This window comes from Pteropus vampyrus, unplaced genomic scaffold (genome assembly GCF_000151845.1).
Source record: "Pteropus vampyrus isolate Shadow unplaced genomic scaffold, Pvam_2.0 Scaffold95, whole genome shotgun sequence".
NCBI lineage: Eukaryota > Metazoa > Chordata > Mammalia > Chiroptera > Pteropodidae > Pteropus > Pteropus vampyrus.
In genome coordinates this window covers 1921483-1933202 of record NW_011888876.1, presented here as the reverse complement: position 1 = coordinate 1933202, position 11720 = coordinate 1921483, and the positions used below count along the sequence as shown (strand labels likewise).

Here is an 11720-nt window from a genome sequence, read left to right as displayed (position 1 = left end):
AGATTTGGAAAGAGACTATGATGCTCGTGGCCATTTAAGTCAGGGAGAAGGAGACTTGCTCTCCTCATTTTGTTTTGAGTTTTGTTTTGTGTGCCCCATTTTCTTAACTGGGAAACAACCCATTTCTCATTTCTAAGGTAAAAGTCCCTTGAAGAAGCCCAGTAGCAGAGGGGGCACCTCTGGGGAGCGAGGGAACTGAATCGAAACACATGTGTCTCAAGAAGCAATTCAGTGTCACTTCTCCTGGGAAGCCTTCCCCAGTGACGCCGGGACAGCACCAGAACGGCCCTGCCCTGTGATGCCTGTCCTGTGACACGGAGCTCCCCTCTACCGTGGCACGACCCTTCCTTCTCACCAGCCTCTGCCCCACCCCAGTTTAGCCGTGAGCCTTGGTGGGCAAGGGCTGTGACTCCCTCAGGCTGGCTCCTCGGGGCTGAATCGGCCCCAGTCCAGTGAGACACGCAGTACACGTTTGCGCAGTAAAGCCAGGCTTTAGACTGTGTCGTCACTGCTCACGGCCAGCAGAGTGTCCCAGACAGGCCTAGAAACATGTACAGCCGGGGGTGGACACCTAGACGAACGTCATGGAGCATGAGGCTGTTGAACTTAACATGTCAAACTTTGATGCTGACCTGAACCTGCCTGCCCGCCTGCGGGCTCTGAGAGGTCAGCGAGGTCACAGTGTGGGCGCTCTCAGTGACTCTTTTCCCAGGAGCCAGAGCACCGAGGTTTTGCACTGCAGTTCATTCAGAACGCTTACTAAGCACCTACTGGTCACTGGTGTGCAGATGAATGTGCAAACGAGTCACAGAGGTATGCAGTTACAAGTACTGTAAGAGCATATACACATAATTAATCTCTCTCTCTCTCTCTCTCTCTCTCTCTCTCTCTCTCTCTCTCTCACTCTCTCCCCCTCTCTCTCCCCTCCCCCCCGCCCCCTTCCCTCTCCCCCTGCCCCCAGTGCCCGCTATGGGCACTGGCATAAGAATAAGGCCCCGGGGGAGTACCGCAGTGGTCCCCGCCTCATTATTTTCATCCTTGGGGGCGTGAGCCTGAATGAGATGCGTTGTGCTTATGAGGTGACCCAGGCCAATGGAAAGTGGGAAGTGCTAATAGGTGAGTGGGCATGTTTTCTAGAGGGAAGGGGCTGCTTCACCGCACTCTGACTCCATTCCACGCTTCGGTGTTCCGTTCCGTCTTCAACTCGCCATCGCCCCTGCAGAGCTTAGTCCTAGGCCCGTTTGTGGCAGAAGCTAAGAGCGAAGGCTTCCTTCCTCGAGCCTGCGCTGTCTCTTCCTGAGAGGCAGCTGCATGTGCTGGAAGATGCCAGACCACAGACTCCAGCAGCCCCAGGCTCCCTCTCTGCTCTGCCATTGCCCAGCGGGTCACCTGGAACAAGCGCCCCACCTCTCCTTACCTACCAGATGGGGTTGAGAACACCCACTTACAGCCTCAAACCGGGCCTGAGGCGGGACTGTTCGTGTCCTGGCATTGCGCCTCACGCCCAGAATTTGCTCAGTGAATGGGAGTTAAATCACGACCCCCTCCTTTACCTGCCGGTTGGGGTCGGACAGACATGGCGTGCAAGCAGATACTGCCCGAAACGAAGCAGCCCGACTGCTGGACTCTGCTAAGGGTGCCCCCCAACCTGGTCCGATAGCTTTCTGGGTCTGTCACACCCTGTCTGGTATTTCCTGTTGGTCTTCCAGAAAAAAAGGAAGCAACTCACACGAGCTGACTTAATGCAGCAGGAGAAGGGCCCCCTCCTTTTTCATGCCTGTAACAGCTTTCCCAATTTCTAGGGCTGGAAGAGAAAGAGTAAACTGAGAAAAACCTTGCTTTTTCCAAATGCCTTCCTTTTTATCCCGTCTTGCCCTTAACAAAATGGAGTAGCACCTGCCCAAGTGCCTCCTGATGTTGATTGGCAAGAGGCTGTCAGCACATACCCGGGCCAGGTCCTGACCTTTCCCATTATCCCAATAAGGTATGTCAGTTTTATACCTCCACTTTGGGGTGACCAAGTCACAGTGCCCCCTGCCCCCCGCCCAGGCTCTCAGAGTGAGCAGATTCTACAGACCAGTCTATACGGCCGTTCCAGCTGGACCTGCCACTGTCTGCCACCTTCTAGATAGCGCCATTCAGTGGGGAGATGGACATCTGCCCCCCACAACTCCCCGAAGCTTCCCCTGTCTGGTCGCCATTTCTCCCTGTCCTGTTTCTTCCTTTTTGTTACGTAGGCCCCTGCGACGTAACTCCCTGTCCCCTGCTTGCATACGTGTTGCACTCACGTGTGGGTGACTCTCAGCCCAAACACAGCCTTCCTGGGCAGAAGCTGTCATAGCCAGGCCCAGGGGAAAATCTCCCTCTTCAGCTTCGGCCCTGGCCTGAGGCTCCCTGTCGGGCAGTGGGAACCTGGGGAGACAAAGTGGTCCGTGAAGGTCCGTGGAGGGGCCTCGCAAAGACAGCCGACGTCCGCCCTGTGGCCTCCCCTGCTTTGTGCATGCCCGCTGTCCTTGCAGTACGCATGCGTGCGTGTGCATGTGTGTGCGTGCGTGTGCGTGCACGTCTTGCTTCCGCGTACCTCATTGGCTGCCTAAAATGTAGGCCTAAGTTGGCATGTTCCTGTGACGTACCTTTGTTCAAGCAGTCAGCTGGCCTCTGTTCTCCCGCAGGTTCTACTCATATTCTTACTCCCACCAAATTTCTCATGGACCTGAGACACCCCGACTTCAGGGAGTCCTCTAGGGTATCTTTTGAGGATCAGGCTCCAACAATGGAGTGAGAGCCAAAGAAACAAAGTAAAAGCAGCTTATTACACAAAAGAAACTCTTCCACTCCGAAGGGTTTTCTTTGATTATTCCGTCACTCTTTTTCTTTTTCCCTTTTTAGTTTATTGTTTATTTGATTTTTCTTTAACAAGAAAATGCTTGCAGTTCTTAACACCGATTGAAAATGTGTCCGATGCCACCTTCACGCACCTGTCCCGGGAGCCTCCGGCTCCGGCTTGTCAGCTCCCTCATGCCTTGGGTTCCCTGCCGCTCATCCGACAGCGGCAGCCCACTGGGTTTTAAACCGAGAATGAGAATGGCTGCTACGCACAGTCCTCCAGCCGGGGCTGGAAGTTGAGGGATGCCAGAGGCGCGGCGCCCCAGCCTGCGGGCCCAGGGGTGAATTCGTGAGCACCAGGCAGAGAACACATTGTGTGTCCTGGTTGGGACGTGGTATGAGAACTTGAGAGTGAGGCCAGCAGGTGTTCGAGGGACAGGGACAGTCATGTCCAAGAAGGCAGAAGCACTGTGGCGATGCCCCCAGGCACCTGACCGTGGGGAGGACTGTCAGAGCAGACTCTAGGTCAGGGGTAGTTAGACACGTCAATGCCCTTTTCCTGGGACAAGCACTTATCCCAAGGCAAAATTTCTAAGGGGTAACAGGGCCATAAACCACCATCATTTGGTGAGCTCCAGCCACCCACGGAAAGAGCTCATGTCTCATGTTCCTCTGAGGAAAACAGAACTTAATAGTTATTTGCTCCTCCAGTAATTGCTTTTACTTTAATTCTCCTGTGATCTTTTCAAGACTGGAGCACTCACAGCCCCCTCTCCAACCGAAGCCTCTCGGTAAGAGCTGAGAGCCTTTGGGTAGGAATCTGCTCTTAGCACTGTGAGCTCTTCGAAGGAGCGTCCTCTCTCCCCGCACCCGGGTACCTTACCCCGCACCCGGGAGCCCACTGTCAGGTGGATCGTCCAGATTCATTCTTCACTCCTTCCTCTCTCTTTCCATCCTTCATATGTGCTGGGAACCTTGTCTAACGAGTTTGGAAGACTGATATAGAAGAACCTCCCCTGCAGTGTTAGTCGTGCCCTAGCTTCGTGACCCATTCTGTGGCAAGGCCACGTTTTGCGTCCCTGACTCGGTATACTCCATTCACAGTGAAAGCACCCCCTCCCCCTGGGCTGAGCCATGGCCCAGTGAGTCTCAGCCTGTGAGTTGCCTATGAGCAGTGGCAAAACCTGGACTCTGGCCCCAGCTCTGCCACGAGCACCTGTGTGACTGTAGGTCATCCCCATCTCCTGGGCCACAGTGTGTGGAACACAGGGAGGCTGGGTCATAGGGCCCCAAGCCTCCTCTGAGCTCTGACCATCCATAATTCAATAATTGATATTGGCGACCCAAACTGTGACCCTCGCTTGCACACTCTGGCGATCCTCAGGGGAATGGTCCATCAGACCCTTAGGTGACGTGAGAAGGTGCTCATTTGTGGGGAGGGAGTGCGCTCATCCACAAAGGACCTGCTCTAGAGGCCAGAACAGGAGGCTAGTTGATCTCCTCCTTTTTTCTTGTGGGTGGAAGAGGGAAGGCTCCCCCAGGGCGGTAATAGCAAGTGGTTGTGAACCAGGACTCTGGCTGGCTGTGGCCCTGGGCTGCCTTCCTCCAGAAAGTGAGGCCAGTGGAGCGTTGAAGAAAAGCAATTGTTAAATAATGAACGTTTAGAAGCACCTCGGTGGGTTGATAATCAGAGATATCTAGTTCTCTGTGCAGATGGCAGGTGGGTGGACCGTGTTTGCTGCTAAATGGACTTTAAGACAAATGTTGAGGCTGCAGCAATAACACCACTTGCAAGCTCCGAAAGAATCACAAACCCAGACCCCAAGGGCTCCTGCTAGGACTCACTCTGGGTTCCCTGCTTCAGAAGTCTCCTTTGCCAACTGTTGTCCTTTGTTGTAGGTTCCGTCAGCAGAGAGGGTCTCAGCTGCCATCAGAGCAGAGAGAACATGAGTAGACTCTGGTTGTGCATCCCTGGCTCCTGAAATGCTTTGTTGCTTTTTAGAAAGTTCAGTTAAGAAAAAGCGAGGACCAGAGCCCTAATGTCAGGGAGCTCAGAAAGCAGATTAAAGTTCGACTTGCCCCTTCCGGCGTGATCGTCCAGGTGACCAGAGACTCGGACCGTGCAAAATGTTAGAGAATCAGGGATGTCTTCTCCCAGATATTGCTATTTTCAGTAATGTAGCTTCAAAGAGAATATGAGTTTTCCCGCTCAGCAGCGATTGAGCGTGTCCCCAGCAGGCCCCCGTGCATGGGTGCCCGTGCCTGGCTCTGTTCTCCCAGTGCCCCCCTCTCCTGGAGTTGGGGCCGGCTCCCCAGGGCTGGGTGAAGGGGAGTGGGTGTGGCCAGCTGCACAGCAGATCCCACCCAGCCTCATCGTAATCCCCACTAGGCACTTATCCTCCAGGTTGTCTGAGAAATGAAATCTGTTGATTAGATCTTCACCTCTACACTCCGGGTGACTTATTAAAAGTACTGGTCATTAGAGAATGTCCAGAGGCTGTCAGAAGCTAATGAAGGGATTGGAAGGCTGGGGAGACCTATTATATGGCACTTAGACTTGGGAGAAAGTTTTGGGTTTTTTTTTATATTGAATATTTTGCTTTATTCCAGATTGGGGTCAGACAAGTTTCATTTTTCAGCGGGGCTCAGATCTTTGAATCTGAATTCAGAGCCAGCCAATTGCCCAGCCGCTGTTTAAGCACTCACTCGCCTGTCCCCTCCTGGGGTCAGGGGGCCACAGGATGCCCAGAACTGAGACTGGTGGCCTGGCTTCTGGGCCTGGCTGCGAGCAAGCACTCCACTGCTCTGGGCTTCATTCTCCCATCTGTGGGCCGGAGCACTGTGTTCCAAACCTGGAGGCCGGCACACTCACCTGGCTGCCCCGAGATAGACACATTTCCAGGTGGCTCCCTGGGTCTTCTGGGTTCTTGGGTGTCTTTCAGCTGAAGCAGCTGATCTGTAAGAACTCATCCAATTTTCAGATTCTGTTAGTGAAGAAAGAAGGATTTTGTCCTAGCAGAGCTAGGATTTTGTCCTAGCAGAGCTCACTGTGTCTGGCCCACAGCTTCGAGTCTTCTGGATGGCTTTGTTTTTGGAGACCATCCTTCCCATCTCACAATCTTTAGGTTACGTAGAATAAGAGGGACCCTCAGAGCAGTGGAACCCACTTGCTGTTCGATGTGATCAGCCACCTGTGGGTTCAAAAGGAGAACGTTTGCAAAGTGTGGATTAAACTCAACCCTGCTCACTTTGCAATGTTTTTAATGGTGAAAAGCTGGACTGAGGGATTAAAGCAGTACAGACGATTGGCTCTCAGGTACTTCGGGTGAACACCAGCTGGCCCGCCCTTTAAAGAGACCAGGTGAGGGAAGGCCCAGGAGCGTGCGTGCCTGCTGCGGAGGATCTTAGAGGCCTTGCGGGTTGCCTGGTCCTCAAAATTTTCTTCTTTTAGTCAAAGACTGGGAACGACAGATGGTCAGTAATCAGATAATATCAGGAAATTCTAGAGCGTGGGTTCCTTGACCCCTTTTGGCCTCCCCCAAATCCTGAATTCGCATCGAAGCAAGGGTAGGGAGCGCTTCGGGTATGGGAGTCTGGTCAGAAGCCCCCTTCAGATTTTTCCTCTAAATCAGGTCTGCTTTCCTCTATCCTAGAACTCAGTGGACAGCTGGGAAGGAGAGCGTTAGGGACCGTTTTCTCTGGCATGTGCGCTGCCGTTGCCTTTACTCGGGAAGCTGCTCAGCCAATCCCTGCACAGCACCTGGTGCTGCTTCTCAGGATGTAGGCACACAGACTGCATCGAGTGGTGGTTGGAAGGCCCTCTTTCTGGCAGTGGTTCACTGTTCAGAATTGGGGAACGTATGTCCTGCTTCCCCATTTGTAGTGCAGCCTTTGACTTTCCTTAGGACTTGAGGGGAGACTGGTAAGGTCACCGAAATGAGTGTCCTTTGGGGAAGAGGAGGTGCCATAACACCACCCAGGGACATACTGCTGAAACCTGTGTCACATTTGCAGAAGGAGCCTCAGGTCTGCAGAATAATGAGTCAGCTTTAGAGCGTGGGGACTGGTGCCTGCTGCGTGGGCATCACACTTGGCACCTCTGGGAAGTAGCACCTCAGAGCAGTGGCTGGGTTTCTGGGCTTGAACTGCAGAGAACAGCGTACTGGAAGAAGCCCCTCACACTGGAGGGGGTTCTACAAGTTTTCTGCCAGTCTAGACTGACCAGGAAGGTCCAAGGCCTGGAGTCCCAGCAGTCCCAGGTCAACCGAGCAAGTAGTGGTCAAAGGTGCAGGGACCCTGGTGTGTGGAGTCACACCCAGCCAGCCAGCCAGAGCCTTCTGCCTGCCCTCGGGGCGGGAATCTGGCATCCTGGGCTCTCCGTCCCCGTCCCCCTCGTCCCGTGAAGGCCCGTCCCCTTGCCCGCATCTCCAGGGAGGCACATTTTCAAGTACGGATCTCTTTTGTTCAGTTCTCTCCCACCAGGATCTCTTTCTTTGAAGCCCACTGCTGCATGCGTGCAGGCCTCATGCTCACACACCAGTCACTTCTGTTCTGTTTGAGTAAGTCCATGTCCGAACCACACGGTCCATGCATCTTTCCTTACTGCACTTACTCAATCTCTCTCTCCTTATGAAAAAGGACTTCATTTATTATTTTTTATTTTTTTATTTTTTGCAGTAGAACTGTATCTAATTCCATTAGCTTAAATTTTTGCAAGCATTTTTAATCTCTTACAATGCGCGGTCTCTGCAAGGTAAGGCCTCAGGTACCCCAGCCCTCCCCCCTTTCACACCTGAGGTCCCACCCACCGTGGCAGTACCAACCAGCGGGCTCCGGAGGTCAGTGGCTTCCCCCAGGGTGCTCTGTCCGTCAGCGTCCTCCCTGCCGGGCACCATTCTTTCCACACAGGCCCGCTCATACTCCTTCCCCATTCCCAACCTTTACCCCTGCCGTATGGTTTGGAATTTCTCTCCCTGGCTTTACCGTGAGTTCAAAACGCAGCTGCCCCTTCCCCCAGCAGATGGCGCTGAGCCCTGAGGGACAGTGTGCGCCTCCTTTGGTACAGCCTGGAACCCTGCCCGAGCCAGAGGACGTGTTTTGTTTATCCACAGTCCCAATGTCTCCCATACCTGTGGTGACAGTCCCCAACCCCAACCCCAACCCCCTCCCTGCTTCCACTGACCAAGATCAGGGTGGGGGCGGGGGAGCGGATACCGGTCTGGGGATCTAGAAGAGCAGGAAGGAGGAAGCGTTCGGAACGGAGCCCACAGGCTCACTGTCTTTTCTGCCTCCCCCAGGATCCACGCACATTCTCACCCCACAGAAACTGCTGGACACGCTGAAGAAACTGAATAAAACAGATGAAGAAATAAGCAGTTAAAAAAATAAGCCTCCCCTCCAAACCCCGAACCCTCTTCCCCCCAGCGCTCCGCAGCCCTGCCGCTGACCGCCTTGGTTACTTTGCTGGCCCTCTCCCTCCGGGCCTCCCCAGCTCTGCACGCCTGGCCGGCGCTGCCGCCACTGCGTTCTCGTGTTCAATGATGCCCTCTTGTTTGAAACAAAAGAAAATAATGCATTGTGTTTTTTAAAAAGAGTATCTTCTATATGTATCCTAAGAGGAGAAGTTCACGTGGAAGTGGCACACTGCAGGAGAAGGTTCGGAACTGTTTAGAATGAATGGACACCTTCTCCCCGTTAGTCACGATTCCGTGACCTTGTACATAGCCCAGTGTGACATGCGCGCATCGCTCGAGTATGGGAAGGTAGACGCTTGGTTGTTTTTCAAAACCTGTCTTGAGTTGTTCCTGTTCTTGTTGGGACTCACAGAGATGTCTGTTCCAGGAGTATTTCAAACTGAGGTTCAACCTGTGGCCTTCACTCCTCCTAACCCTCAGTGCCTGCTGTCGTATCAGATAAGCCGGGAAGTGAAGACCAGGCATCATCTCGGGAGGTCTGAGCTGGAACCGACCTCTTTGCTTTCCCCAGTGGCTCATGCCCCTGATGCTGTGGCTGTGGGCGGGGACTGGGGTGTCACTGAAGTCAGGCTGGGTGCCAGCTGGTGTCCAGCCTGTCACAGGACCCCCACCCCCGGCCCGTGTCCACAGCACTGTGATCATGAGGGAAGGCGTTCTGCAGTCTTAAGTCACCGTGCCCAGACAAGTGAGGAGCGAGCTCCCACTGGGGACCCCTGTCTCTTGGAGAAGCGGGTAGGCCTGATCCCTTTGACCAGACCCATTCCTTCCCAGGCGTCAGCGCCATCACCTCTTAGCAGGGGTGTCAGTAGCCTGGGTCAAGTTCAAGGGTCAGGAATGGACTAGAACAGAATGGGTTCTGCAGGCTGCTGGTCAGAGGGCCCCTTCCTGTAGAGAGTGTCTGTCCCCTGAGACATCAAACAGCCGGAAGAATAGCCCATCGGTTTATACAGACCTTTTCCCACTCAGGTTATCCTCAGTTTAAGATACTTCGTAACACTTTAATTTTCGTAGTGCCAGGTCATATGTCGTTGTGCTTGTAAGAGAAAATGGTCATTCTATTCTTTGTATCAAAACTTAGCTGTGTAACACTTAGCTCTAAAGCAAAAATTACAGAAGCCCGTGCAGACAGGATGTCTCGCCGTCCGCAGACTCGGCCGTGCTCGCTCTCCGCGAGCGAGCGCACTCTTCGTCCTGCTGCTGTTGTCGGTTAATATAAAGACAGTGGAAGTCACAAAAACGTCCCCCGCCCAGCCCCCCACCGCCCTTTAACCCCTGCAGACCGTGTGTATATAACTGTCTCGTGACGTCGTTGCAAACGTGGTGTATGCTAGTTCAGCGCGCCCCCCTTTCCTTTCGGAATATGTTCCTCGCCCGCCCGGTAGCTGCATCGTGGTGTTCTCTTCCCGAGGCTCTGAAATCTCCCCTCTGCACTCGGATTAGTTTTCAGGTCCGTCTCCCTTCTCCCCCTTAAGATAGCGATCTTATTTCCTTAGGACAGAACTGTAGGTACTTGCATTGGTTTGTTTCTTACTGTCACTGCTTGTTTTGTCCCCTCCCCCAGACCAAACTGCTCATGCTTCAGGACCTTGTCTGTCGAACACGTTGGTTTTTTCTTTCTGTTATTTATATAAAAATAATTTATCAAAAGGATATTTTAAAAAAGCTAGTCTGTCTTGAAACTTGTTTACCTTGAAATTATCAGAATCTCAGTGTTTAAAGGTATTGAAGCACAAACATGTATCATCTCTGTACTGTTCTGTACTAAAGCACTCGAGTCTAATAAATAAATAAATCAGCGCCCATCACGGTGTCCAGAGTGACTCGAGTCTGGTCTTACTGCGGGGAGCGGGAGGGGGAAGGCTTCAGCACTGGCCCATGGCAGAGGAGACCAGCTGCCTGGCGTGGCTTGGAGTCTTCTGGACCCAGGTCACTGTTACTTGCATTGGGATCTATAGCTCTCTCACGTCTGGGGACAATCCATGAAGCGTGTCTTGGGCCCCTGGCAGCAGCAGGGCACTGCCTGTAGACTAGGTAGTTCTTCCATTGCCCGCTTCTCCCTATCTAGAATGTCTCTATCGCAGAGGACGCAGGGCTCTGCCTTTGCAGATCCTCCCTGCTTGAGCACTTGGTGACGGTGTATTTGGGGCATGCGACGAGGTCACTTTATCAGTGTCCCTGCTCCCCTCCGTTGCAGCTGCCACGTCCTCTAGCCTTCTAATGAACGTCTCTCCAGATCAGAATATGGTGCCCGTCCTGCTGGTTTCGAAGGCTGTTCGTGACCTGGGGAGACTGATGAGCTTCACCTGGCCTGGGGAGCAGGCCCTTAGTTAGGGTTGCGGTCACACTGAAGACCTGCGGGAACACTGGGCACGGGGAGTGGGGCTTTGTCTTGCCTCCAGTCACTCATTCACATCCCAGTCTCCATAGCATGAGGAAACCTGACAAGCCAAGGCCAGTCGGTGGAAGCTGCACCTCCGCGACACGGCTGTTGTCTGGTGAAACTTACCTTGAGGCAGATAAGGATGACAGTGACCATTTATTGAGTTCCTGCTCCATGTCGGGCCCCACATGGCCCTTGTCTGTTGGACGCGTCTCTTCCAGTTTACAAATGAGGAAGCTGAGGCTCAGAGAGAGACGGTAACTCACGAAGCTCCCTCCAGCTGGGGAGCATCAGACGTTCATTGTCTTACATCAGCAGCTGCTTCACCAGTAACCAAAACGCCTTGGAATGAGATCCAAGATCAGAACTTTTAAATTCTAAATTGTTCTATGCTGAGTTTACATTAAAGCAAAGTAAATACTGGTTGCTCCTTCCTAGGGCTGTCTGTTCCCACCAGGCCCACAGTAGTGGCTTGTAGTCTCCCTCTCTGATTGTTTTTGACATCTTTTTGCCTCAGGGTCCCTGGCACCTCTCTCCATTCCGCCTCACTTCCACCCAATGGCAAATAAGTCTGGCCCTTGCTATGCCCCTGGCAGAAGTCCTGGTTCCCCTGGTTACACAGCACAGGTGGAGCCTGCAGGTCGTTCCTCCCAAAAGTCTCCAAAGTGTTCAATATTCTCAGAGAAGTAGGAGTTTCTGAAACAACCCAAAGCAGATAGCGCTGAATCAACTGAGCATCGTAAACAAGACAGGTCCCTGAGCTGCACCCAGTCACTCTGCCTTTCCAGGGGCCCAGGTCCAGGCTGGGAACTTCAGCCAGACCCTGCTGAGGGGCCTGTACACCCACCTCGGTGTGACACCAGGTATTTGTTCCTGGAAGGCAGAATGGCAGAGTGACTAGGAGCACAGATCTCAGCATCAGGCAGGCCTGGCTCAGATCCACGTGACCTCGATAGGAACTGTGTCCCCTCCTGGGAGTGATGCTTGTGAAGCAGTGATATTGAGCTGAAGTATTGCTGGGTGTAGAATTCTTGGTTGAC

At 53.2% G+C, this 11720-nt stretch overlaps 1 protein-coding gene across 5 annotated transcripts in view; it reads left to right on the top strand.

The window, feature by feature from the left end:
* STXBP1 (syntaxin binding protein 1) overlaps positions 1–8382 on the top strand; it is a 68090-nt gene extending 59708 nt beyond the window's left edge. For 3 of the 5 annotated variants that reach the window (XM_023533031.1, XM_023533032.1, XM_023533030.1), the window contains 3 exons: positions 962–1116; positions 2673–2798; positions 8124–8382. In XM_023533031.1, coding sequence (XP_023388799.1) covers positions 962–1116; positions 2673–2782 — 265 coding nt within the window. In that variant the 3' untranslated portion in view covers positions 2783–2798; positions 8124–8382. The remainder of the gene's footprint in view (positions 1–961; positions 1117–2672; positions 2799–8123) is intronic. The other 2 variants (XM_023533033.1, XM_023533035.1) reach the window with 2 other exon arrangements.
* Positions 8383–11720: the final 3338 nt, after the last annotated feature.